The 26,112-nt window shown below is 36.4% G+C and overlaps 2 protein-coding genes across 4 annotated transcripts; one reads left to right on the forward strand and one right to left on the reverse strand.

The window, feature by feature from the left end:
• The first annotated feature begins 874 nt into the window (after window positions 1–874).
• Window positions 875–11,671, forward strand: srpx2 (sushi-repeat containing protein X-linked 2). Its single transcript, XM_046849376.1, has 10 exons — window positions 875–1,057; window positions 4,254–4,334; window positions 5,191–5,382; window positions 8,767–8,943; window positions 9,152–9,275; window positions 9,353–9,474; window positions 9,576–9,755; window positions 10,797–10,930; window positions 11,036–11,157; window positions 11,288–11,671. The coding sequence occupies exons 1-10, from the start codon at window positions 985–987 to the stop codon at window positions 11,466–11,468; spliced, it is 1,386 nt and encodes a 461-aa protein (XP_046705332.1). The 5' UTR covers window positions 875–984; the 3' UTR covers window positions 11,469–11,671.
• On the reverse strand, window positions 10,998–25,494 carry sytl4 (synaptotagmin-like 4). 3 transcript variants are annotated; one of them, XM_046849371.1, is made up of 18 exons: window positions 25,337–25,494; window positions 21,555–21,698; window positions 20,977–21,192; window positions 20,751–20,860; window positions 20,419–20,545; window positions 18,950–19,060; window positions 18,767–18,872; window positions 18,376–18,472; window positions 17,545–17,645; window positions 17,346–17,438; window positions 17,051–17,229; window positions 14,418–14,520; window positions 13,912–14,073; window positions 13,675–13,780; window positions 12,947–13,055; window positions 12,617–12,825; window positions 12,163–12,345; window positions 10,998–11,162 (listed from the first exon to the last, which is right to left on the reverse strand). In XM_046849371.1, the coding sequence occupies exons 2-17, from the start codon at window positions 21,668–21,670 to the stop codon at window positions 12,209–12,211; spliced, it is 2,082 nt and encodes a 693-aa protein (XP_046705327.1). In that variant the 5' UTR covers window positions 21,671–21,698; window positions 25,337–25,494; the 3' UTR covers window positions 10,998–11,162; window positions 12,163–12,208. The 3 variants fall into 3 exon arrangements, with proteins under 3 accessions (XP_046705327.1, XP_046705325.1, XP_046705328.1); XM_046849369.1 differs by lacking the exon at window positions 10,998–11,162 and having other exon boundaries at window positions 11,709–12,345; XM_046849372.1 differs by lacking the exon at window positions 10,998–11,162 and having other exon boundaries at window positions 11,709–12,345; window positions 21,555–21,689; window positions 25,337–25,492.
• Window positions 25,495–26,112: the final 618 nt, after the last annotated feature.

Genomic DNA, 26,112 nt, shown 5'->3' on the forward strand with positions numbered 1-26,112 from the left:
GCGCCATAGAAATAAATTTGACTTGACTTGACTTGACTCAAGTATCACGAATGTGCACATTTTTCAATGCAGAAAAAATAAGCGTGAACATGAACTAAAAGTAGAAACTTGAGGCAACTTAATGTATAATGTAATGCTCTCAGTGTTAGCATTCACACTACAAAGATGAGCTCATTACAACGCTTCAATATTTAAGTCTGGTTTTATATCTCCATATAACAAAAATATGACAATATAAAAAAAAAAGATTATTTCAATAGTTTTGATATAGTTGATTCACTAAGGGAGAAGATTATGTATTTCCATTACAAGTCATAAAAATAGAATGATCTCAAATAATAAAAGTGACTCAAACTGCATAACACGTCATAACAAAACCGTTTTTCTGTGTATAACAAAAGATGGAATGGTGGACAGAGGGCTGAGAAATCATATTTAAGTGTATTGAAAAGTCTAAAGTATATGAAGTTTGTATTTATTTATTTATTTATTTATTTATTTAATTAACGTGAACATATTGTTGTTGTTGTTTTTATCAGTTAAATACATTTACTTCTTAAAACATTTTAATAGCAAACATAAAAACTAAAAACAACAACGTACTTTTTGACTATGATTTCTCAGCCTTTTGTCCACCACCTCACAAACCAATAAATAAAAGGTAAAAACACACAGAAATGAGCACGACATCTTGTATTATACACACACGGTTTTGTTATTATGTGTGTTATGCAGTTCGATTTACTTCTGTTATTTGACATAATTTTACGCTGAAAGATTGTAACGGAAATACGTAATTTTCTCCCCTGAGTGAATCAACTGAATCAAAACTCGTTTTGTGTGCTGATTCGATTCTTCCAAACAAATCCTTGGTGGTAAAATGAACTGAGTTTCAGTGCGGATCTGTGCGGACCCTGTTCTCAAGCGAGGGTCTCCGCTTCATTCTTGCTCGTTTCTTCTCACTGAAACCACCAGCGAGAGAATATGAAGAAATTCCCTGCTCTTGTGATTTTGGAGTTTTCTGCGATATATCATGCTTTTGGGCTGAATCATGAAGGTAAGTTACCGCCGATTACAGAAACAGAGTGAAAATGAGATATGATCGCATTTATAGTAATGAGAGGATCTAAATGTGATGGCGAAGCAGGAACCATGCTCATTTCTCCTTATGTCTAAATTCAAAGCCTTCATATCTAATGCGATATGAAAAACAGCTGTTCTCTTCTTCTTTTTTTTATTTGCTGATTTGTCCCAAACGACGAGTATGAACTGGTTTCAAATACGGTCTAAAGTTCATTCAGACTCAAGAAATTGTAGGACAACAGCACTGATTTTCTCAGTTTCTCAGTTCTTTATGAAAACAACTGAATCCTTTTGTTGTGCATATACACCTCAGTGAGCCATTGTCTAAGAAATGCCTTCAACTCTGCATCTTAGTGATTTAAATACCACATGCAAAAAGAGGTTAACTAAGATCAATACAATTCAGCTTTTCTTGTGCATCACAATTAGAAAGCTAGAAACTTAATGCCATCTCTGATAGTGAGATGTTGATAGAATCGTCATCGGTCCTTTTGTGGTCTATGTAACAATACCTCCCATATTATTTAGAGCTCAGCCCCCTGTAATTAGTGACTCCTATCTGACCGAATTGCTGAGTGTGAACATGTACACCAGATGTGACCAGTCCCTGTTAACCCTTCAGAAGAGGTTCAATTTACCAGATAGTTTTTAAAACGATACATTGAAGACCACAAGAATGAGGGGGAACAAAAAGGCAAATAAAGAGTAATATTATAAAACAATGTAATATATATTGTGATAACTTACATTACCATAATTACAAATAGTAATTATTAGACTAAGGTTTTTTGTTAAGATAGACCATTGCCATTGACTGAGTCTCAGTGTGGCAGACTGTGTCAGACTCTTGGTATGCTAGAACCTCTCAGTCATCAGACCACTGCATGTTTCCAGTCCCTTTGAGAACATGGAAAACTGGCATATAGTCATGCTGAGACCACTGAAAAAGTGCTTGTATGACCTTCATATTTCTGCATCTGTTTAGAAAAAGCAACATCTGTTAACTATCCACAACATTGACTGTCTTGAACAAACTCCCTACACATTTAGTGATTTCATAATAGATTCTGGAATAAGTTAGTTGGTTTAAAAACTCAAGTTTCCTCCCCTCACTGGTGCCTCTGAAGCTGCAGCTCCAAAACAGTCACTGCCTAGGTGAACGCTAGTGCACTGTCAAGTCAAGTAAAGATGATTTTATTGCCATTTCAACATATATAGCTGATGCAGTACACAGTAAAATGAAACAATGTTCCTCCTGAACCCTGGTGCTACATACAACAACAATCACAGAAAACACAGGGCTAAGGACTAGTAAGTGTCCTCACCACATAAAGTGCATTGTGTGCAACCTGGTGCAAAGACAACACAAGATAGTGCAAGACAATACAGGACAGCGCAAGACAAATACACAAAGTACAAAATAGCGCCGCTAGTAAACTTGTTGTATATTGCACACTGCGGTGTGTAAAAGAGTAAAGTGAACATTTGTAATTAACGAAAATGTAAACAAAATGTTGTGCAAAAGAGCAGGTGCTTTATGAATGAATGGGATTTGAACAGCTGCTAGAATCTTGAGGAAAAACCTGTACACAATACATTTTTATATAATACAGATATGCATATGGGATGCAAAGATTGGTAGTGTAACATGGTTGGAAAAAATGGTACCTCTGTTGTTCTGGCGGTGGTTAGGGGAACATTTCGCTTGCATGCTTTAAGTCCTTGGTTCCTCTTAGAATACAGGATCATTGGAAATTAATGTAGAGGTAATTCTGACTGAACACCTCTTTCCTATAATAAAACCTTTTTTATCCAAATGGGAGTTGTCTCATTCTGGATGACGGTCCACAATATGCGAGGAATGACTCATTAGAAAAAAATGAAAATAATGGCACCAAATCTCAAAACAAACAATTGAGAGATTTTCCACTTTGGTGCTCTACACCACCTTTAAAACACTTATTAAGGGGATATATTTCGGGATAATGGTGATCAACTTTCGAGTACAATTCCAGAGGCTTGTAGATTTAATGCCAAATTGCACTGAAGCTGTTCTAATGGCTTATATTGGCTTTCTTACTAATGCACTATTTGCTTTTTTTCCCCATTATTTTTCCACCCACCTATACTATGCATATTTCAAACAAATGAAAAACTGTTTAGATGCTTCAAGATGAGGCATGTGAAATCCAGATGCTGTTTTTTTTTTTTTTTTTTATAAAAGGTTTATCAAGAATAACAAACCGCACTGGGATTCCTGCCCAAAACTACACGGCTGAAGTACTAAACGTTTACCTATGTTAGATTTGTTTTTTTCAATATTTTAAATAAATCTAATAAAATATAAATCAATCTTAAAACATTCAGTGAAGAATATTAGTGTGTTTGGTTTTCATTTGTAATTTGTTTTATTGACAATGTTAGGAATGGTATTAATGTCACTCTTCTGAGCATATTAATTTCTGTTATTAAAAAAAGTTCAGTCAGAAAAGTGAGTTTTGATAGAACTGTTAGGGTTAAACTTCCACATGTCCAAACTAAGCCAATTCTCTAGGCAATCTCCCAAATTTCCCCTTTGACATCAATGTTAGATGCCAAAACCGCATTTCCTGTATGGGATCATTTAATGGGTCCAAACTGTTTTAACTTATAATATTATTTAAACTTCACAGTACAGCTTTAACATATAGTACAACAGAGTAAGGTGTGTGAGAGCAAAAAAAAAAAATTTACATATTTTGTTTATACAGAATATGCAGAAAAAAACTGTACGGTTTTGGGTTTGATAAAGTAGTACACTGAATAGGTGGAAAGAGTTAAGACAGCGAGCCCAGGAAAATGTTTAAAAAAATGTGTACCCTGCCACAAGGGAGCATTTTTAAAAAAGTAGGGGGAAAAAAATAAAACAATGAAATGCCAGAGTTGGATTTATTATGGAATTAATGGGACGTCAGATATAATTTGTATTTTTTTTACCATTAATTTGAATTTGGCCATTTTTAATAAAGGACTAGCTGCAAACCCTAAGCTGACAAAAAAAATTTTGCTTTGTGTGTGTGTACAAACTTGTGTACTTTATTAAAACACAGAACCTATATTGTATTGTTGATTGTAATTTTCTTCCACAATGTTCTCACCATCACATTTAGCCAAAAACTATTTATCCACAGGTTCAGGAACTATTTATCCCAACAGCAGCAATGAAGTGGAGCATGAGGAGACATATTACACCCCAGAGCTGGATTATAAGTGTAAGTAACAAATAGAAAATTTGCTGTAAACATTCATTAATATTTATATACAAACAATATTAAGTCTAGAGGCTGTCACAGTTGACTTATGCAATACGTTAAACAGTGTTTGATACAGCAGGTGTAGTTCCTGAAGATCATTAATCAGGGTTGTCAGGTTTAGGAAAATTTCCAACCCAACTACAAAAACACACAAAGACTAACCCACAAAGTTAGAGACTGAAAAAGGGACACACACTTTACTTATTTTTCTCAGCTTTTGTCAGAAAAACAAGAAATTATCCAACCCATGATCCATCTTTCAGTCTTCAAATCTGTCTTAAAGCAGAAATGGTTCTGTACATCATACATGCCCTGTCAGCACTTATATGTTGACAAAATCGTTAAAATTTTATTTCATATACCATCTGTTGAGTATTGTTAAGTTTAACACAGTTTAGCACGAAAACAGTGACCCTGGTAACCCTTGGATCAGCTGTCCTATCCACTTCTCTCCCTCCAATGAAAATGTTCATAGGGTGGGCATAATTGAGCAGCATAAGCGAGCAGCATAACTCCTGATACATAGGGGGTCTATTAGCACTTGCTAGACTTCATTGACATTGGCATTCTTGACTATAATATCTTTATAAAGCTAAATAAATAATGATCTTACAAGTACATTAAAGGGTCTATATTGATAAAAAAAAAAAAAATCCATAGAGGGATATACAGTATATCGTAGATTACACGTTTTGCGGTAAAATTGAAAGATAGCCAGGGTCTTTAGGACATAACTCACAGAGCATTAGAATGAATGATCACATGATTCAATCAATAACTGAACACACACTTGTATTTGCTCTTTTTCTGGCAGATCCTAATTGGTGTCAAACACTGAAACTACACAATGGACACATGACATGTTCCTCCCCACGTGGTGGAAACTACCGGAACTCATTAGGCACACGGTGCACATTGGCCTGTAATCGGGGATATAAACTTCTGGGCCGAACATCTGTACAGTGTATGAACAACCGCCGCTGGTCAGGAACAGCTTACTGCAGAAGTAAGTGAAACACGTCAGAATGTCTATAATGTTCTTCAATTCATTTCAAATCGATTTAAAATTGTATTTGTATAGCACTTTTAACAATGGACATTGTCCCAAAGCAGCTTCACAGACATAAAGAGATTATAAAATGTGAATTTATATGTTAGTACCTATAAGTTTGGAGCCTATAGGTTTCTTCCTAATAAGCAAACCATTCTTTAGCTTGAAAATTGAAAAAAACGTCAAGAGATAAGCCACATAATCGTAAGTGTTCATGAGAAGTCTAATGTCTTGCATGTGCCGTTACTGACATTTGACTGTCTCCATTGAAGGCTGGACCTGTAACATCAGACTGATTCTCTCCGCTGATCTCTATTGTCATATTTGCTCTGTAACAGTCGAACTGATTTCACACTAAAATTTCTCTTTACTGTTACAATCTCCGTTATTGTCCTTAAATGCAATATCTTGTTCAGTTGAGCACCGTGATGCTTTTTAGATCAAAATATGTCACTTACTGTCTCCCCTAAACACAAAAAAATGATATGCTTATTAAAACACCAGAGGAATGAGGCCAATCCATATGTCTGGATTTATCTTTCAATCTAATGCATCTTCCCACTTGCTTTAACTTGCCCTCATTCTCTCCCAAAATTTCTTTTTTGCCAACTCTGCTCCCATCTCTCATTACCATATCACTTGATTCAGGATATGTCCCTACTGATCCAAAAATGGCAGCTGCCATGCCCAGGCTTCCTATTAAACTTATGTTGATCTTGTCTTACTATTGCCCCATCAAAGTCCTGTTCTCAACCCTACATTCTATTCAGTAGATCAGGACACATTTCTTAGCTACTGGGATTACAGACTTAATTCTTGCTTGGTATAAATCTCACCTTATACACAGATATACATTTTATTGTAATTGACAAATGAAAGAAAACCCATCAATGCTACTGTAGCTCAGTGTGTCCCCTGGGATGAGTTTTTTGCTCTATTTATGTACCTGTATTGATCTAATCTCCCTCTTACACATTACATGCTGTTTCAATCATTTTCAATGTTGATACCCAGATTTGTGTAAGCATGGAATCTACCACATTCATACCACCACCTGTTCTTATACTCGATAACAATATCATTATTAAACCCCCGTTTGTAGTTTGAAGTCTGGCCATTATTTGAGACCACTCTTAGTTGTGAGTCCCAAAATAAAAATGGCAAAACAAAGACATGCAAATAGAATGTGATGTCTTGCTGCTGTAGGCCATTTAGTCAAGGTTTGACGTTTTGTGTACGCCGAGATGCTTTTCTGCTTATACGACGAGAAAGATTGATTATAAGTGTTATTTTATCCTTCCAGACTTCTCAAAACCATCTGGCCATTTTCTCTGACATCTCTTATGAACAAAGCAATACAATAAAAAAGCGTTCACTTCAATACAATTCATTCGTTCAGTTTAGTTTTTTTTTTGCAACATTGTGTAAACTCAAAAGGCTGTTTTGAGAAAATCACAGATCAGCAGTTTCTGAAAAATAAAACCAGCTCTTCTGGTACCAATATTCATTTCACAATCAGTCACCCCCACACCCCACCCCGCCACGTTCAGATGTTTGATGTAAACATGAACTGTTTGTCCATGATATCATTCTTTACCAGTACCTGCATGATTTTATGCTGTCACAGGATTAAATAAATGGATAGCTGCAAAAAGATCAGGTGCATTAAAAAAAAAGGAATGAATAAGCGCTTCATCCACCACCATTTTAAGAGTACACAAGTAATTGGATTAATTAACAATCTTGAATTTACTTCTCATTTTTAAAATACTGGGTTGCAAATCTTTTGAAGTCAGAAGTCTGGAACTCATACACTTTACTAGGTGCAGGGTTTTATTTCTAGTAATGCTCTGTTAGGCCTTTATTGCATTTGTCTTTAGCACTTGCCAGTGCAGAACATGAAATCACATCTCTTATATTGTATAAAAATATGTCAGAAAAGTGGTTTTATTTGGAGCTCATCAAGGTATTCAGGCTTAAACAGAATCTTCATATAATTGTGTAATGAACCTTGTCAGTTCAGTGAGGATGTTTCCCAATTTCTACATAAATATCAGCGTCCTGCAGATGTATACTGCAAATGAAGAATGCGCCACAGCCTTACCCTGTTCCCCCTGAAAGACTGCCAAAAAGCATAGTAAGATACCGAACTAAGTAGTCTGGGATTTATCGGAAACCTGGCAACCCTATCCACGGGCTACGACGGGCTGTTCTCCATATGCTCGACATGACAGGATAGGATTCATTTACTGACTTGGATCGTTGAATCTTGTCCAACAAAACAAACAAATATGTTTATTTCTTTCTTTTTAATTAATTACATTTGAACGTTTTTTGGAACTTTATCACCAGCCCGATTTCGCCAGCATGGAACAGATGCAAACTCTGATCATATTCTCATTATAATAAATTATACCGTGATTTCCTCCAGCATACATATGTAATACAGATTCCTGCAAAAGTGCAATGCATTAACTAACTTTTTATTACCAGATTCCGTGTAATAGAAAAACAGTTCATGATAGAAATTCACATATTTATTTATTGTAAGTAATAAAAAGGTTAAAATGTCCACAAACACGACATTTAGCTATAAAACAAAACGACAAAACGGCTTGTATTTAAGGAAGGTTGGGGACTAATATATATATATATATATATATATATATATATATATATATATATATATATATATATATATATATATATATATAAATAAATAAATAGAGTTTGGCTTTTGTTTGACGTGACTCGCATGTGCATCTGCTTGTACGTTACGTTACCTGACATAAGGAACAGACTCGAAGCGGAGGAGACTCAAGACGGGAACTAATCACGGCTGTTTCCAGGGATGTTGCGCATGCGCGGCGAACACAAAATGAACGAATCATTCTCAGACAACTCGTTATTCCTGAATCATATAAAAGATTCGACTCCTGTCACCGTTACAGTACAAAACCCCACGATAATGTGATTTCTTTTTAATACAACAAATAATATACTTATTGATTCCTTTATCCCCAAATTAACATTATCAAGTTGGAGTCAGGTCTTGCATTACCTTCCTGCCCCGCTCCTTCACTACTCTTCTAGCTCTGAATTTGACACCTGAGAAGCTGAAACTGTTCTCAACATTTCCTTGTAAATCCTAGAGTATTCAAATACTATGATCTTATTTTATTTATTGGCCTGTGCTGTAAAGCAGCCAGTTTACTCTGTAAAGTGACATTGGGTTTGGAGAAGGCAACATACTGTATATATAGAATGTACATTATTACTACTACTGCCACTACTAGGAGTAATATAAGAACACATTTTTGTTTTATCTGATCCTCTCAGTGGTGCGTTGCCATGTGCTTCCTCACATCCAGCATGGAACATACAGCTGTAGCAAGAGCTTTTCGGTTTACTCCAGGTGTGACTATTCCTGCTTTCAAGGCTACCAGATTGAAAGGGATCGTTACCGTATTTGCCAAGAAGGTGGCAGCTGGAGCGGGGCAGAGCCCACATGTACAGGTATATATGACCAGGTTTTTATGCTTTCTTTTAATTTTTTTTTAAGTGAGATAATTTTTTTTTTTTTTGCTTTTAACTTACCTGCATATTGATCTTCAAAAAATTATATATATTTTACCTGTCCAAGAGATCATCCCTTTGTATAAAAGTGAAGTGAAAAAACACAGAACTGTGTTGTTAATGTTGCAACAAACTTTAATTATTTCAGATTATGACCCCCCCAAACTGAAATGTCCTTTATCCAGAGTGAAGTTTGCAGAACCAGGAAAACTTACTGCCACAGTGTCCTGGGACCGTCCCACTGCCACCGATACAGCGGACACATCACTGCAGTATGTATGGCATAGTTTCCTCCCCAAATAAAAAATTGGTGAAAGATAAACTGAAGAATAAACTGATTTTTTCTTAGGATTTTACGAAATGGACCAGAATCTGGTTCAGAATTTAGTGAGGGGCTGTATGTAATACGCTACAAAGTCTATGATCAGGCTCGGAACATGGCCACCTGCAAGTTTACAGTGCAAGTTGAAGGTATAAATTGGACACTGACAACTAGACACACAAATCTGCACCCAAAAGGCCTCTTTGAGCTTTAAAAAATATATTTTCTCTGTTGGTTTCCTGTTGCTCAGTCAGAAGATGTCCTGTGCTGAAGGCCCCGTTACATGGGTACATGAGCTGCTCATCTGATGGCAATAATTATGGAGCTTCGTGCGAGTATCACTGTGATGCTGGTTATGAGAGGAGTGGCATCTCCACCCGAATCTGCCTGTTCAACCGCAGCTGGTCAGATGAAGCCCCGGAGTGCATTGGTGAGTGATTTAGCAGAGATTAAATTACCATGAAAAACAGTGAGAGCTGCTTAATTTGATACATATGCTTACATTTATTTGATATACAAAATATAATGTAATTTGTATTTGTTCATCATAGGAAAATAAAACTGCATATTTTCGAAATGGACAAAATACACTATATTGCCAAAATTGTGCAGACACCTGGTCATAAGTATGGTATGGGCTTTTTTTGGGCATCACATTCCACATTTAGTCCCAATTTGCTCTTATAATCCTCCCACTCTTCTAACAAGATATTCTACCAGCTTTTGGAGTGTGCTTGTGGACATTTCTGCTCATTGAGCCACAAATTGGTAGTAAAGTTAGTAAATTCTGGTACTGATGTACTGTATGTGTGGAGGCCTGGGGTGCAGTCAGCATTCCAATTCATCCCAAAGGTGTTCAGTAGGGTTGAGGTCAAAGCTCTATAGCAGGAGATCTTCTAACCACTGAAAAGCATATCTTCATGGAGTATGTTTTGTGCAGGTTTGGGTCTCCTAGTTTAAGTGAAGGGCAAAATTTATTGCTACTGCATCCAAAGACACACTATACAATTGTGTAATTTCAGCTTTGTGATAACAGTTTGGAAAAGAACCACATATGGCTTGGAAATTCAGGTGTCCTGATACTTTTGTCCATATAGTGTACTTTGCACAGTGAAATAACTTTTAATTTACAGAGAATTCTAGTAGAATGAACAGCAGACCTCTAGTATACAGTTAATTTTCCAAAAATACTGTAATATTTTGGGATTCATTTTATAATGCTGAATATACAAATTTTGTTTTAAATACAGATGTATTTTTGCCGATCCCTGAGAAAAACTCATTTTTATCTGCTGCATTGATAATTTTTATTTCAATGTAGAGGCATCATGAAAATGCCACTTATACAGTAACCTTGATATGATATCTTCTGTGAAAGTATCTTTTCCCAAAGGAAAGGTGCCTCCTTATTTGATCGAGAGCGAATGACTAAACGTAAAGAGTCGCCTATTAAAAGTGGTGCTTTTATTAGTGATGCAGATCAAAACTGACATCCAGTCCGTTGGAGCCCTGCTTGACCAGTTCTATGAGAAAAGAAGACTCCTCATTGTGTCCACTCCAAGTGCATCTGACCAGCACTACAAGCTTCAGAGCGACATGCTGCAGGTCTGTTACTTCGATGGCTTTAACAGAATTATTGTGTCATTGTCATTATTACGTTACAATGTCATAATTAAATTAATTAACATTTTTTATTGTTTAATCTTTTAGAGTGCTGCATGTGGTCTGGATCTTCGACATGTGACAGTGATTGAACTGATAGGATTCCCCCCTCGAGAAGTTGGCCGGATTAAAGAACAATTTCTCGACACTGAGGTCATTGATGGTCTCAGGTTAGCTGGAAAACATACGTAGTATTACTTATTATCTTAGGCACACTATAACTTGACTAGTTATGATAGTTCTTTAATCAGCGGCATTAAAATGAAGCTTCTATTATGTTTGTGTATGGGTTAATTACAGGCAGGCTCTACAGATCACTCGATCCTACTTCAACATGGTGTTGCTTGATGAACTTGGTGCCGACCGGGAGCGCTTTATTAACCCCACCACCTCGGATGAACTCTACACTTACATTGATGAGTACCTTCTCACAGAGGAGGAGCGAGAGAGGCTGCAGCTAAACAAAGAGCATTGTGACTGAGCCAGAAAAGATTTGCTCCACATCAACTCCAAAGTGGGCTATTAAAGAGCGAAGCTGTGCTTTGTGAGGGTTCTACTTAGAGTTTGTGTTACTTTTACACACATTACAGATGTCTTTATTGTGGCTGTGTATCAAAATACTGGAATATTAGACAGATTAGTTTTTTTTGTGTTTTTAGACATAATAAATGTATCTGCATAATCCCCAGTATTTTATACATATCACAGCTAACTCAAAGTATGCAAAATACTATAATATTTATTGTGAATTGTATATAACTATTTTTAATATGCATGCCTCTTAGTCAGGACCTACAGTAACTGAGATTTGTGCAATTGAGCAGTAAATAATTACAGCTTTCTAGACAAAAATCTGAATGATGAAACTGTACTCATTCAAGAGGAATGTCAAAGATTTTTTTTGCAGAATTTTTGATTCAGCATTTTCTTTTTTCATATAAAAATGTAACAATATTGCAGATTTGCAGATCTCTGTATATAAAAAGAAAATGGAGCATGCATGCACTGAATTGCACCCATAAGCTCAAATCCAGTTCATTTCTCTGGTTAAACTGGCCTGTACTAAATGGAAAACAATGGGTGCTCTCCTGGTTTAAGTTCATGCTGATTATACAGTTTATAATATTAAAAACTGAAGTGTTTTCTCTGAAGTATTAACTAAAAGCAATACCAACCCACGTGGCCCTGACTTATCTAGGACCATTGCCAGAGTCCTTGCTTTCACTTGCTCATGGAAGAACGCAGGGGGAGACTGCCCTCTGCCCATGAATCTGGGAATTGCATCATCTTCTGCCACAAAGACACTTCCTCTCCGGTTGAGTCAGCCACCCACTCCTTCTTCCCCTCCTTCAGTCGCACTGCAGGCACACATCATACCTTCAAACACTTCTGTTGTTATTGTGTGGTGGATTGTATTTTCCACAAGCTGCCTTGTAGTCAATAATATTTTAAGATGAAATATAAAATACCAGGATTAAATCTGGTTTAAATTAAAATCTGTAATTTATTGTGAAAAATCACTCTAGATCTTTTGATCTTTTTAAAACATAAAGTTGCAGTAATAAGGAATTTTTTTTTTCATCTGAATGAAAAAGGGATTTTATAAAAGCATTAGTTGTATAAACACACCTGCCCCTGAGCTCAAACGCACCCCTCCCAGGAAATCATTGCTGGACAAGGCTTCTCGGTCCCAGACTGTGAGCTCCAGGCACATGCCCTTTAGCTGCTCCAGACACACATCTTTGTAAATAAATGTGTGATCATAATGTGGGTTCACCGTCTTCTTTACCACCTGCGTCTTCTTCTTGGTTGACTTGGCTGTAGACGGCAGCAGATATCTGCACAGTGCCATGGTGGCAAGCAGGAAAGTGGGGGAAAAAAACAATTACAAGCTATTTTAAAATGCAACTCTGTGAATATGTAATTAAATGTTTGTTAGGATGACTATAAATGAATAACCCTTTCACGAAGGAATCGGATGTGCCCCCTGCTTTCATTGCACAAAGATTCTTAGCCTCCTTAATTAACACGTGCAGCTCTCCACCACCCTCTACTTTGGCCTTTTTGCCTGAGGACAAGGAATAATTGCAACTTAAGATCATAAGATTCTTCAAAGGCAGAGGTGTGAATTAACATTGTGCAATTACATTGTTAATGTGCAGGAACCTGTACATAGCTTTGTCATGTAATACAATCGAAGTGTAATCACTACAGTTCTGTGTATTTATTTCAATAATCCGATTGCTTTAAGCAGTTGTTTAAGCACTTTTATATTTCATGTATAATTAGATTTCTATGCAAATCAGTGCAAATTCAACTGAAAAAACACAAGCATCTTAATTTTTATATCTATTCCTTAAATACAAAAGAGGTATGTGTTCTAATATATTTATAGTTGACAGATGAAAAGTATTTTTTACTGAATTATCATGCAAAATCTGAGATGTTTGCTGTCCCACATAGTTACCTTGAAGAGCTCAGTGTTCTCAGCACTGTTTTACTTTATAGCACACAAAGGTGGAAAAGTAATGACTAACAAGCTTAATTTGGATTTTTGTTCCTATCAAAGATTTTGGATTTAAAACAAAATATTTGTATAGAGAAGTGCAATTTTGCTTTAGTAAGGAATTTTTCAAGGTGTACTACTGCCACCTCTGACTAAAAGAACTGAAGAACTGTTCCATCACCTTTGGGCTTTTCTCCAGCTGCCTTTGTCTCTGTGACATACTTTAGAGTAATCACTAGTTCTCCTTTGTACTGGGAAAAAGCTGCTGGTATCAACGAGTTACCCATCTGCATGCAGAAATAAACTAACATTTATAAAATGTAAGTTAAATAACATCTAGAATGTAAATACAATACTTTTCATAAAATAACATGAGTGAACTGCACTGGATCAAACCGTTGAACATCTGTTCCACTACCTTTCCTTTAAGTGCCACACACTCCTCTTGGCCTGAATCAATATCCTGGCAGTCCAGTGGTATCTCCACCTCCCCGAGGAAAGCATTGCGTCCAAAACGGTCATAATGCCACACTGATAGCTGGATGGTACGAGACATCAGCTGGGAGCGACTGATGGAGTACTATTAAAAAAAGGGCAAAAAAGAGAGGTAAATAATCAAATGAACTCATAACACACCAAAAAAAAAGAATGTGTTGATTTTAGCGTGAAATATTTACATTGTGTAGCATCATGAAAATGACATTTAATCACCCTAAATGGTATAACTCGTATAGATGATAAAAAAAAAAAAAAAAGCATTTATTAGGCAATTATAAGAATCAGTCTTTGTTTTATAGCAAATACCATATTTTCAAAGATGACTAATGGAACAGATTTTCTTAAAACCTGTCAACTGCTATATTATTTGCTATATATTACAACGACTATATAACTGCTATATTGCAATCATAAATAAATCAGTACTTTTAATGTCTCATTGTAGCTAGGGCTGATGGTGTTGCGCTTGATAGCTGTTTTCTTCTTGCTCTGACGAGATTTGTCTGGTAGGAGGTAACATTTGACATATCTACAAAAAAGAATAAATAAAAAAAATGAAAAGCATCACTGTGTGGTTTACAGGACAGAATTTTCCAACATGCACATCTGTTTTTTTTCTCAATAATCTTTTTAAAATTATTTTAACAATATTGTAAAAAGATCTATCTACAGACTATCTACATTGATATATACCTTGTTTTAAAAAGCTGGGCTGATTTATTAGTTGACCCTGATAATGTTTGCTTTTAATGTTAGCTTTGAGAAGACGAATGTTTTTAAAACCTGGGATTATCAACCAGTACAATTTTAACCAGTCCAAAATTAAACAGACAACAATAGTTTTGGTTTTAGGGCTCATATTATAGCCAACCTGTTAAAATACAAACTATCTTATAGAAACATTTACACACACACACACACACACACACACACACACACACACACACACACACACACAAAAACACTGTACAAAAATACTTAATTCTGGAATGTAGGCATCAAATATTTTTCCAAATTTTAATTTTAACCCCCTAAAAAAAATTAAATAAAAAAATTTCTGCACAACTAAACACAATTATTACACCTATTAGTAGAGTGTTTTAACGCATTTTACCACGGTTCAAATCTCGTGCCCCCGGTTTATCGTGGAATTGCATTGCCCCATAACTAATTTGTTTAGCTGATTTTCCCGGCCTCTTGCGGATAGCACGATAGATCAAAGAACTTATAGGGAATTGCATTTATATTGAGTTTTATGTTGAAATAATGAAATGTATTAATAAAAATATAATTATTAATTACAAAATGAAAAAATGCTTTGACGTGTTTTAACTTTTTTTTAACACTTTTTTCACGTCATAGGACGTCAATCAATAAACAAGCAGAGAAACTGCATAACCTCTGCTACTACAGAACTGTATACTGTACAGTACATATCTTCTTCTTCTTCTTTCAGCTGCTCCCATTAGGGGTCGCCACAGCAGATCATCCGTCTCCATACCACCCTGTCCTCTACATCTGCCTCTTTCACACCAACTACCTGCATGTCTTCCCTCACCACATCCATGAACCTCCTCCTTGGTCTTCTTCTTTTCCTCCTACCTGGTGGCTCCATCCTCAGCATTCTTCTACCAATATAATTCATGTCCCTCTACACATATCCAAACATCTCAATCTCGCCTCCCTCACCTTGTCACCAAAACATCCTACATGCGCTGTCCCTCTAATAAACTCATTTCTAATCTTGTCCATCCTCGTCACTCCCAACGAAAACCTTAACATCTTCAGCTCTGCTACCTCCAGCTCCACCTCCTGTCTTCTACTCAATTCCACTGTCACTAATCAATACAACATTGCAGGTCTCACCACAGTCGTATAAACTTTCCCTTTCATTCTTGCAGATACTCTTCTATCACAAATCACTCCTGTCACTCTTCTCCACCCACTCCACCCTGCCTGCACTCTTTTCTTTACTTCTCTAACACACTCTTCATTACTTTGCACTGTTGACCCTAGGTACCTGAACTCCTCCACCTTCTCCACCTCTTCTCTCTGCAACCGCACCACTCCACTGCCCTCCCTCTCATTCACACACATGTACTCTGTCTTACTCCTACTGACTTTCATTCCCCTTCTCTCCAGCGCATATCTCCACCTCTCCAGGCTCTTCTCAACCTGCTCACTACTCTCACCACAAATCATAATATTATCTGCAAACATCATAGTCCAGGGAGACTCCTGTCTGACCTCGTCCGTCAACCTGTCCATCTCCACTGCAAACAGGAAAGGGCTCAGGGCCGATCCTTGACGTAGTCCACCCCTCACCCAGAACCAGTCTGTCGTTCCTACTGCACACTTCACTGCTGTTACACTGTCCTCATACATGTCCTGCACCACCCTCACATACTTCTCTGACACACCTGACTTCCTCATACAGTACCACAGCTCCTCTCTCGGCACCCTGTCGTACGCTTTCTCTAAATCCACAATTACACAATGCAATTCCTTCTGTCCTTCTCTATACTTCTCCATCAACATCCTCAAAGCAAATAAGGCATCTGTGGTGCTCTTCCTCGGGATGAACCCATAATGTTGCTCACAGATGGTCACCTCTTCTCTAAGCCTGGCTTCCACTACTCTTTCCCATAACTTCATGGTGTGACTGATCAACTTAATTCCCCTGTAGGTCTGCACATCTCCCTTATGCATTAAGATCGGATACTGTACAGTACATATACTCACTATAAATGTGATACACTGTTCTGTATTTCCACAAATGTACACAAAATTCATCTTGCTATATTTTTGCAAATGTTTTCTGTGTGTTTATAGTGTGTGGGAGGATGATTTATGGCTTAAACAATAAAAAAAAAAACATTTTTGGGGTGGCGTCCGTTTATCGTGGGCGGTTCTGGAACGTAACCACCGCGAAAAAAGGGGGATCACTGTACCCAATTTTTTGTTTAATAGCATCAAATACGTATGAATTTGCTACAAAGAAACGTCTATATTAAAACATATTCAACAATCATATTTATCAGTAAAAAATAAACACCTACGGGTTACACTTCTTTTTGGCAGAGTCAGCATAAGCCAATCCTCTGCACTCTTTAACCAGAATGGAAAAGCTCTGCTTGTTCTCATCATAATGGAGGGAGAAGACAATATCCCCACTGACGTCCACAATATCGTAATCCCCTGCCTCACTGTACACGCTCATCATACTGCCAATTGTGCTCTGCAAAAATAAAAAATAAAAAATGAAAAAAACAAAACAAAAAAAATTACATTCTTTCAGAAGTTGTAGTTTATATAAATAAACTGGTTTAAGTGGGTATTAATATAGTGTTTTACATTGGAGGCACGCAGACTGGTGTTGCCGTCACCCACAGTCCTTCTGTGAATGCTGACCAAGTTATCAATATCCTCTTCCTCCTCCTCTTCATCCTGCAGGAATATGCCACCTAAAATACTGCATGTTTTCCAAAGCAATATTTTTGAGGTATCCCATGAGACAGACTGCAATGTGGGTCAGTCAGAATAGAAAACTTACTATGTTTAGACCTGGAACTGACTTGCTTCTGTCTCCCATGGAGGCTGCAGTGTTCTCAGTCTCATTATAGCGTACATCCATTACAGAAGCTGGCTTAAAATCTAAGTAAACAAAGCAATAGTTCCATATTTTCACCCCTATTACTTATTAGACTGTGTGGTCAAAACCAGAATACACATATAAAAACAAATTCATTGTGAATTCTATAATCACAGGCCTTATGAAAAATTGCATTATTTACTCAAGGCAAGTTGTAGAAGATTTGATGCCTAATTTAATCCTAATTTATCCTTTTATTCATATATTGATTTATGTATTTTTTTAGATCCAGAATCTATATATTTAGAGAAATGTTGAATTTGGTCAGATAGAGAACAAAGGCTTTTATAAGACATTACTATCACTAACAAGGCATGCATTAGCAACGTGTGCATTTACTAAGGGCTGGCTTTGTCATTTAGAAACACCATATGTCACCAAATTTGTTTGAGTTTACTTAGAAAATCTCTTTTGAGCCAATGGCAGAGAGGAAGGGGACTAACACTGCAATTACAAGCTAGTAAAGTCATGAGAGAAGAAAAATTCGAATCCTTTTGTTGAAGTTGTAAGAGTGGAAAAAAACGCCTGAAAGAACCCTCAAAACCCTTGTGTGTTAAAAAAGTATATATTTTTTTTAAAAAAGGGTTCTTATTCAGTCAATTTGCCTTTTAAAATAATAAATAAAGATGAAATTTGTGACTAAATATAAGTGATAAAATTAGTTTTTAATGGTCTGAAACTAAGCAGCCCTATCCATGTGTCTTTAATCTAGGTATGAATGAAAATTATTACCTGATATCTTGTGCACTCTTCTAACACTTTTCTTGAAAAGGCCATCATTGTCATCGTTTAAAGTCTCCGATATATGAATTTGATGAACTAAAGATGCCTTCAAAAATTGACAGAGAGATTATGTAAGGAGTTATGGAGATAAATAGGTAAGAGGGGAAAAAAAAAAAAAAAATATATATATATATATATATATATATATATATATATATATATATATATATATATATATATATAAATTTTTTCCCCCCTTTCCCTAGAATGTCACACTAATGTCTCCTTCACTATTTATCTATTTCAAACACCATTTCACTGAGATGTGGAAACAGGAGCATTAGATCAGTTAGTACTAACCTAAATGAATGAAAACAGTGAGGCATGTTTGTCCACTCACAGTCTCAGTGGCTACAGAGGATCCAGAAGGACTGTGGGTTTTAGTAGGAGAGGGCACACCTGACTCACTGGAACCTGTTTCGCTCAACTTGTTCACCACCTCGTTCCTAAATACAGAAGTTTCAGTGTGCTCAGAAATATTTACACAGTATTTTATTTGTCCAGTAGGTAAGCAAAACTGCACCTCTGTGTTGATTGAGTACTGGAGAAAGAGTCATTGTGAGCATGGCTACTGCTAAGGCTGGTATTTTCAGATGAGTCGGTGTCGCTCTTGTGCAGATTCTCACTTGATGGGCTGAGTGGAGAGGCAACACTGTTAAAATTAAGCCTTGATTTTAACAGTTATTTTACACTGAAGACATTATTGTCTGAGATCGAAAGAGTAATAGAAGATTAAAGGTCAGACTTTCAGGTTGGTCATTTCCTACTATTGTTGAGATTTGTTTGCTCCCACTCACTTCAAGTGTTCAAAACATTTTGAACAAAGATGAAGCTCCCAACCTTTAGACTGAAGCAGGCTAGCTTGTAAAATCCCCATGCCCTATTCATTTTCCATTTAGTTTAAACAAGAGGTTTGGACTATGCAAAGTCTCCCCATAGGAAAATGCTGTGACCACCATATATTACTGTAAGTATGGTGATAATTGAGGTATGCCCTGCAGTCAGTTTGCACCACATATAGACCTTTGAAGCTTATTTGACCTCACCTGTCTGGCTGACGAATTTTTGAGAGACAGCTTTGCTTTGGTAGTATAGTCTCCTTAATGACCTTTCAACTGAGGGGTTATTTGTTCAGAAAACAGCTGTTGTAATAATGTTTCATAGCTGAAGGCCAATTAAAAATCCTTGTTAAGTGAATACCGTTAATTTGGTTGTTCCAGATTTCTATTTTATTTGTACAGCAATATTAAACTTAAGCATTGTCCCAAAGCAGCTTCAAAGAAATAAATAGGTTACGAAGTAAAATTTCAGCATCATAAATTAGTCCCTATTAGTTCATCTTAAATGAGCAAGCCAGTGGTGACAGTGTCAAGAAAAAACTGTGAGATGGTAAGAGGAAGAAAACTAGGGGGAAACCAGACTCAAAAGTGAACTGAGTGACACCATTTATTATAGTTCAATCAGTTCAATAGTTCAATTTTTATTTTATTACATTTTGCTGCCTGCAGGGGGTTTATTTATAAAAAAACAAATAAAAGCATTTGTTTCAATCGCAGTTGTTTCCTATGCATCTATTAATTAAGCTCGGACTGAAGACATCAGTAATTCAATTCTTGGACAGGTTGTCTTCAGCAAACTGTTTGTGGGATTTAATGTGAGCCAGCTTTAAAAGATGCTGATCTAAGTAGAACCCGAGTAGAAAACCTCTGTATGACCCTGGCCGCTGCACAGTGGGAGCGCGATTTATTATAAGAGTTTCATTGGTTCACCTGAACCCGTACTGCAATTTCATTGGTCTAATGTTATGGGGCTCAGTTTTTTGGCTTGAATCTTGTGAAACCTGGAAAAACCCAGGAAAAATCCATAAATTAGCCGCTTCACTGTTTAAGCCACGGGGTTCAAAGCGTGGGAAAAAGTAGCGGCTTAAAGTCTGGAAAATACGGTATATAAATAATCTAAAACTCTTTCCCATTTTCACCTGGTGGTACTTACCTTTTGTTTTCCAGAGCAAGATCCTTCAGTCGGGGCTTTGGTACTGGTAAACTTTGAGTGGGGTTCAACTCTGGACTGGTTAACAACACTTCTCCTGTAGTTTCACGCTTCTTTGCTGGGATGGCACCTTGCCAATTCCAAGAACAGGAGTTTATTAAGAATACAATGTTGTTTTTTTATTTAATCTATTGTTCTCATGCTTCCCTTTAACCACTGAACAGCTTTTGTAAAGATTAAATATTACAGTTTAACAAATAAATTTCTCTTTTCCATGCTGTCTCTAGAATTGTGAAAGCACATTTCGTTGTCTGGTATCTGTTTCCTGCACTTACTTGGTGTCCGCTTCCTGATTGAGGCTCGGACTAGGTCATGTCCAGGAGCTGTGGAAAAACGGTTAACCCTCTCATCATAGAACCAGTCGCCTGTAGACTTCTTTATGTCTCTGGGAAGAAACGCAAAAAGTACTTCTATTAACCATTAACCTGTTCCATTAAAACCAAGAGCCTAATTCTCCAGTCCAACATGCCTCTGAGAGACTTATTATGTGTTTATACTCACGCCTCTTTAGCACATACATTACACTGCCAGAACCCTTTGGCTCGGACAGTGCGACAGTTTTGGCACACTTGGTGTTTGCACACTGGGCATTGGTTGGAGTTGGCAGATAGACGACCCAGGGGCTCCTGACATCGTCCACAGCTGTGCTTACTGTAGTTGCCACTGCTGCGTTTTGCTCCCTTCCTCCTAATGTCCAACAAATCTGCTTTCAGTTTTCTATAGATCAGAAGTAGAATTTTTCATTTTAGACTTTTTTTTAATATCACATTTGTTTATGTTAGTACCCTTTCTAAAAAATATTATCTGCCCAATGAATTAATTATGAATTATCTGATCAAGACTAGATCATCTTACCTTTTCTGAACCTTACCAAAATGACATATTTATGGCTTTGAATATGATAGAAGAGAATTAATTGGAAGATGAGAGATTACTGTACTATTCTCAAATGCATATAAGTATGTAAATACATTTGCACATATACACACAGTTAAAGATGTGCTAAATTAGTAACAGCATAGAGAGGTGCAGGGTCTAAGATTTTGGAGAAAAGGAGACTGTGATAATTCAGCACTCACTTAACCCGCTGTTCCTCTACCCGTCTCAGCATTTCATCACGTTGAAGCACCAGTAAGATCAGATCCCGCTCTGAGTCAGTCAAGAAGGACATGTTGATAGTGTCCATGGGTTCCATCTCAACCTGTTTAAGCTTTCTGGTAAATCTTAAGATAAGGGTAAGAATGAAAGAAGTATCGAAGGAATGAAGGAAAAGAAAGTAAGTAATAGAGGAAGGAACGTAAATTGCATAAGATGTTTTTCTACTTATTAATTCTGATGTAACAACAGGCATCGTATACTGATCTGTGTTTTCTAATGTGGGCCATTCATTTTTTGCAATTAATTTTATTTGAGCAGTATTTCTCTACTTTGCAGCAGCTGAAATAAACTTTAAATACCAATACATCATAAAATTTTTGCATAACTGTATTCTTTAAAGTCAAAACAATTTATGCACTGGTAAAAGTTTTTAAAATATATATAATTGAGAGATTTTATATGCAGCAAAATCTGCATGTTCCTGCCCGACCTCAAAGAGGTATCCTGGGATGTAAATGCAACAAATTTAGTTCCCCAACTTCATGTCTGTGGTGTTACTATAATAGATTTTACTTCTGGTTGTATTTTGACTACTTTCTGTTTGTTATACTGATAACTAGCAGATCTGACATATCTTTATTACATTTTAATAAATAAAATCATATTCATATTTCCAAAATATATGTTGATCTCAAAATCATCATTATGGCAGCATCTGCTTTAGAAAACTCTGGATTTAACATACATTTTGGCATTCATAATCATATAAATGTATCACTTGTCAGGTACGACAAGATTAACTGCTTCTAAAAAGACCCAGATTACCCTCAAAATATGTCTGTTATATGTATTTAGAACAAAAGATTTTACTTCAAATACTGGTAACATCACAGACATAAGTGGTTGTGTTAACAGTATTTGATTAAAATCAAATACTAATTACTTCAAAATTAGTACTAAATTAAAATATTCAAAACAATAATCATCAATATGAAACCTACACTTTCCTGGAAATAGAATATTAAACAGATATTAAATTCATAACCATGAAGCTTATTATAAATTATAATTTTGATTCTGCCTCTTATTTGCCACTCCTATTAAAGAAATCAGCTCTTTATATTAAACTTGAATTTCAAACAATTGTCTTTTTCCCTTTTCATAGTATAAACAACAGAGCAGAAGAGCCCAACCATTTTCCAATAAAAAAAAATCTAACTAGGCTGATGAAAGTGGGCAGTGGTGGACGAAGTACACAAGCCATGTTCTTGAGTAAAAGTAGAAATTTACTTAGTAAAATATCACTCCAGTAAAACAGCTCCCTAAAGACTTTCACTTGAGTAAAACTACAAAAGTATTTTTCTTCAAATGTATCAGAAGTACTATGACTTATTATGGCTATAATGTCCTATTATAATTTTTGTCACAAGACTCTTAATCAACTCAGTTTATGTGAAAAGACTCTGATGTTACTCTTATCAAACCAATGTATTAATATAATGATATTAATTAGTCAAACACTAATTAATATCTATTAAAATTATCATGAGCCCAAAACCTCCTTTTCAACTGATAAAAAAAAATAATAATAAAATCACACAAATAAGGCCACAAGTGGTGTGGCAAGTTAGATCCAGGGGTTTCTTCCATCATTTATTAGTTATTATTATTATTAGTACAGATATGCGAAAAAGCTACTTAAGTACAGTAACAAATTACATTTACTGTCCACCTCTGGTAGTGGGCTTAAAGTAAATTTTGCATTGTACCAAACATTATAATAAAGGTAAAAGCTCTCTCATTTATGATTTAATGATATTTAAAAATAAATAAATAAAAAGCATGCACTTTTATTTTCTTCTAATTTATAGTTCAGTGAAACTTGTAGTACAATGAGAAGCAATCCAATCTGTTGTACAGGGTATAGGGTTCAATGCCTGAATCAGATATTCAATGTCCACTGATGAGGACGTTATTTTTTCCAAAAGCAATTTTTTCTTTTCTAATATATGGCATGACAGGCTATTTCAAAGGTCACCATGCGCAAAACATTGGTCCACAGGCCCTAGTTTGGGCATCTCTGCCACAGAGGAAAGCGGGGATCCGAAGTAAGAGATCCTTACCCCATATTTCATCACCAAACAATAGAATAATGAGAGGTTATGTATGGAAAGAAGGTGCACAAAATACAATACATGCAATAAAAATGAGTTTTAAAAATTATATTGAATGCTTTAAATAATCAAAAGGGCAATAGATTTTGCATTTATTCTAATCGTGATTTACCACTTTAGCCTGTTAAAGTTTCTAAACATATTTAGGACATAAAAAAATTATGTTAATTTAAATTAAACAAATTAATCTTTTTTGTTTAACAACTGATTCAAAGTTTAAAGGGTAAAAAAACCTTATGCATTGAATACAGTAGAATTTGTTTCTGCCTCTTGTTTGATGTTTTCTGGATAATCACCGATACTGAAGCCCAAAGTCAACAAACATTGCTAATGTCAACAGAAATGACATGCGCCACTTTACACTTGCAACGGAACTGTGTGCGCATGCGCAGCTATGCGATTAAACAAATAGTAGTGGCCCGTGCTGTTTGGAAAAAGGGCAGATACTTGGACACGGGGCAGAACGGACATGCATAGGGAGTGTTTCTTGTTTTTTTCCCCGAGTACTTTTTTAAAAGAGTGGCTTTTTGAAAAAGGATTGCATGCATTTATGCTTTGGTTGTGAACTTACATTTGGACGTCAAACTCACCAGACATTTGAAATATTTTAGTGGTAAATCTCAAAAGTCACTATGTCACATGTTTGAGGCAGCATGACTCGGGCACACAGGCGGGTCTATGGGGTTGTGAGAACCAGCTCAGAATTCCAATAGTTCTGAGAAACCCTGTTTATGCATAACTTAAGTAGCATGAAACAAGGCTGCAGCAGGGAAACTTCTAGGCGGTGCAGATGGAAAAGGAAAAGCAAACATCCCTGCGTTCCCACCCTGTAAAGACAACTTGGACGGGTGGAGTTCTCTGGTTAACATTTATTTAATAATGTCGCTTTGTGTGGTTAATAATCACTGAGCAGCGCCAATCATATCCTCTGTTTCGGGATTCAGTAACCGATGTGTGAGGAAACAACACAAAATAAGGCACAAGCCGTTTAAAGAATGAATAGAAACTGGTTTGGGTGCACGACCACGTATCCTATAACACTGTTAATGCCAAGGTTTCCTCGTTGTTTAAACACTTGGGGAAAGGTGAGAAAGCCTGAGAAGTAAACAGTCCACCGGGAAAGCTCGACATTCATAAAACTTCAGCAGTGATGAAGCAAAAAAAAAAAAACGTTTAGGAATTCATTTTTTTTTTTTATAAGTTACAACCAACAAAAACAGCTGTCTCAAGGTCAACTCACTGGAGTCTTCCTGACACCAGGATGCTACACATAAAAAAAGCCCAAATACATACATACAATATGCAAATACATTTGTCATTTACACGGACATCCTAAAACACCGCCATGTTCCTTTAATCCTATTACACTTATGCATATATACACTAATATTCCGACTCTTTTCCTGGCAGTATCATAACAAGTTTGAGGAAAAGTGTTACACAAATACAAACTACAGTAGACACTAGACAGGTGTACTCACACTGTCGGTAAATAATAATCCATTTATTTATTTTAAATGAAGCCGATAACACGTCAAATTCTGCGTTTCAAAATGTACTTTAAGCCTTTTAACAGTATTTCAACTTACCGGCGTTTGCTGAAGTTGTAACGCGCTGCCGCTTCCTTACCAACTCGATTCTCAGCTCAGGTTTTAAAAAGAGAGCCTGTGCAATGCCGGAAGATGGGAAAACTTTCCAACACACACACACACACACACACTCTTACACACTTCTCACTTCATCGCGCTCTCTCTCTCTCTTACTCACACACACACACAATCGGCAGGTGTAGGTGTAGCTAGGCTGGGCGTCTCTGCCACATAAACACATCCGTGTGCTATAGATGCTCTCAGATGAGCTTTGGTTACACATCTGATTCAGTGAATAAACAGTCAAACACATGACTAATATACATTTGAAACACACTATAAATCCACACTGTTTGTTATTTGTCACTACACGGTCTTCTCAAAGGCTCTTGAATACTACACTATAAAGAAAAGCCAAGGGCTGGTTAAAGTGGGTACTGTAGCCATCTGAAGGGCTCCTGGTTGAACCCTGAACTTAGTTTACTGTCTTTGTGGAGTTTCTCTCTTTATCTCATGGGTTTTGTCAAGGTTCTCCAGTTTACTCTCACAGTCTGGGGATGCTATATTTTGAGATGACAACCAAATTACAACTAATTACAACAGCAGCTATATGTAAAATTTTGGTGCAGGAATGCTAAAACACTAAAACACACATGCACCCATACACGCACACAATAGCTTGTTATTTCGCTGCTCACTGGAAAATTCAAATGAATGCTACAAGGCAAACAACCATGGGAATGATTTGTTTACTATTATTAGTGACTAAATTTCAT

The sequence above is a fragment of the Silurus meridionalis genome, chromosome 5 (genome assembly GCF_014805685.1).
Source record: "Silurus meridionalis isolate SWU-2019-XX chromosome 5, ASM1480568v1, whole genome shotgun sequence".
Lineage (NCBI taxonomy): Eukaryota > Metazoa > Chordata > Actinopteri > Siluriformes > Siluridae > Silurus > Silurus meridionalis.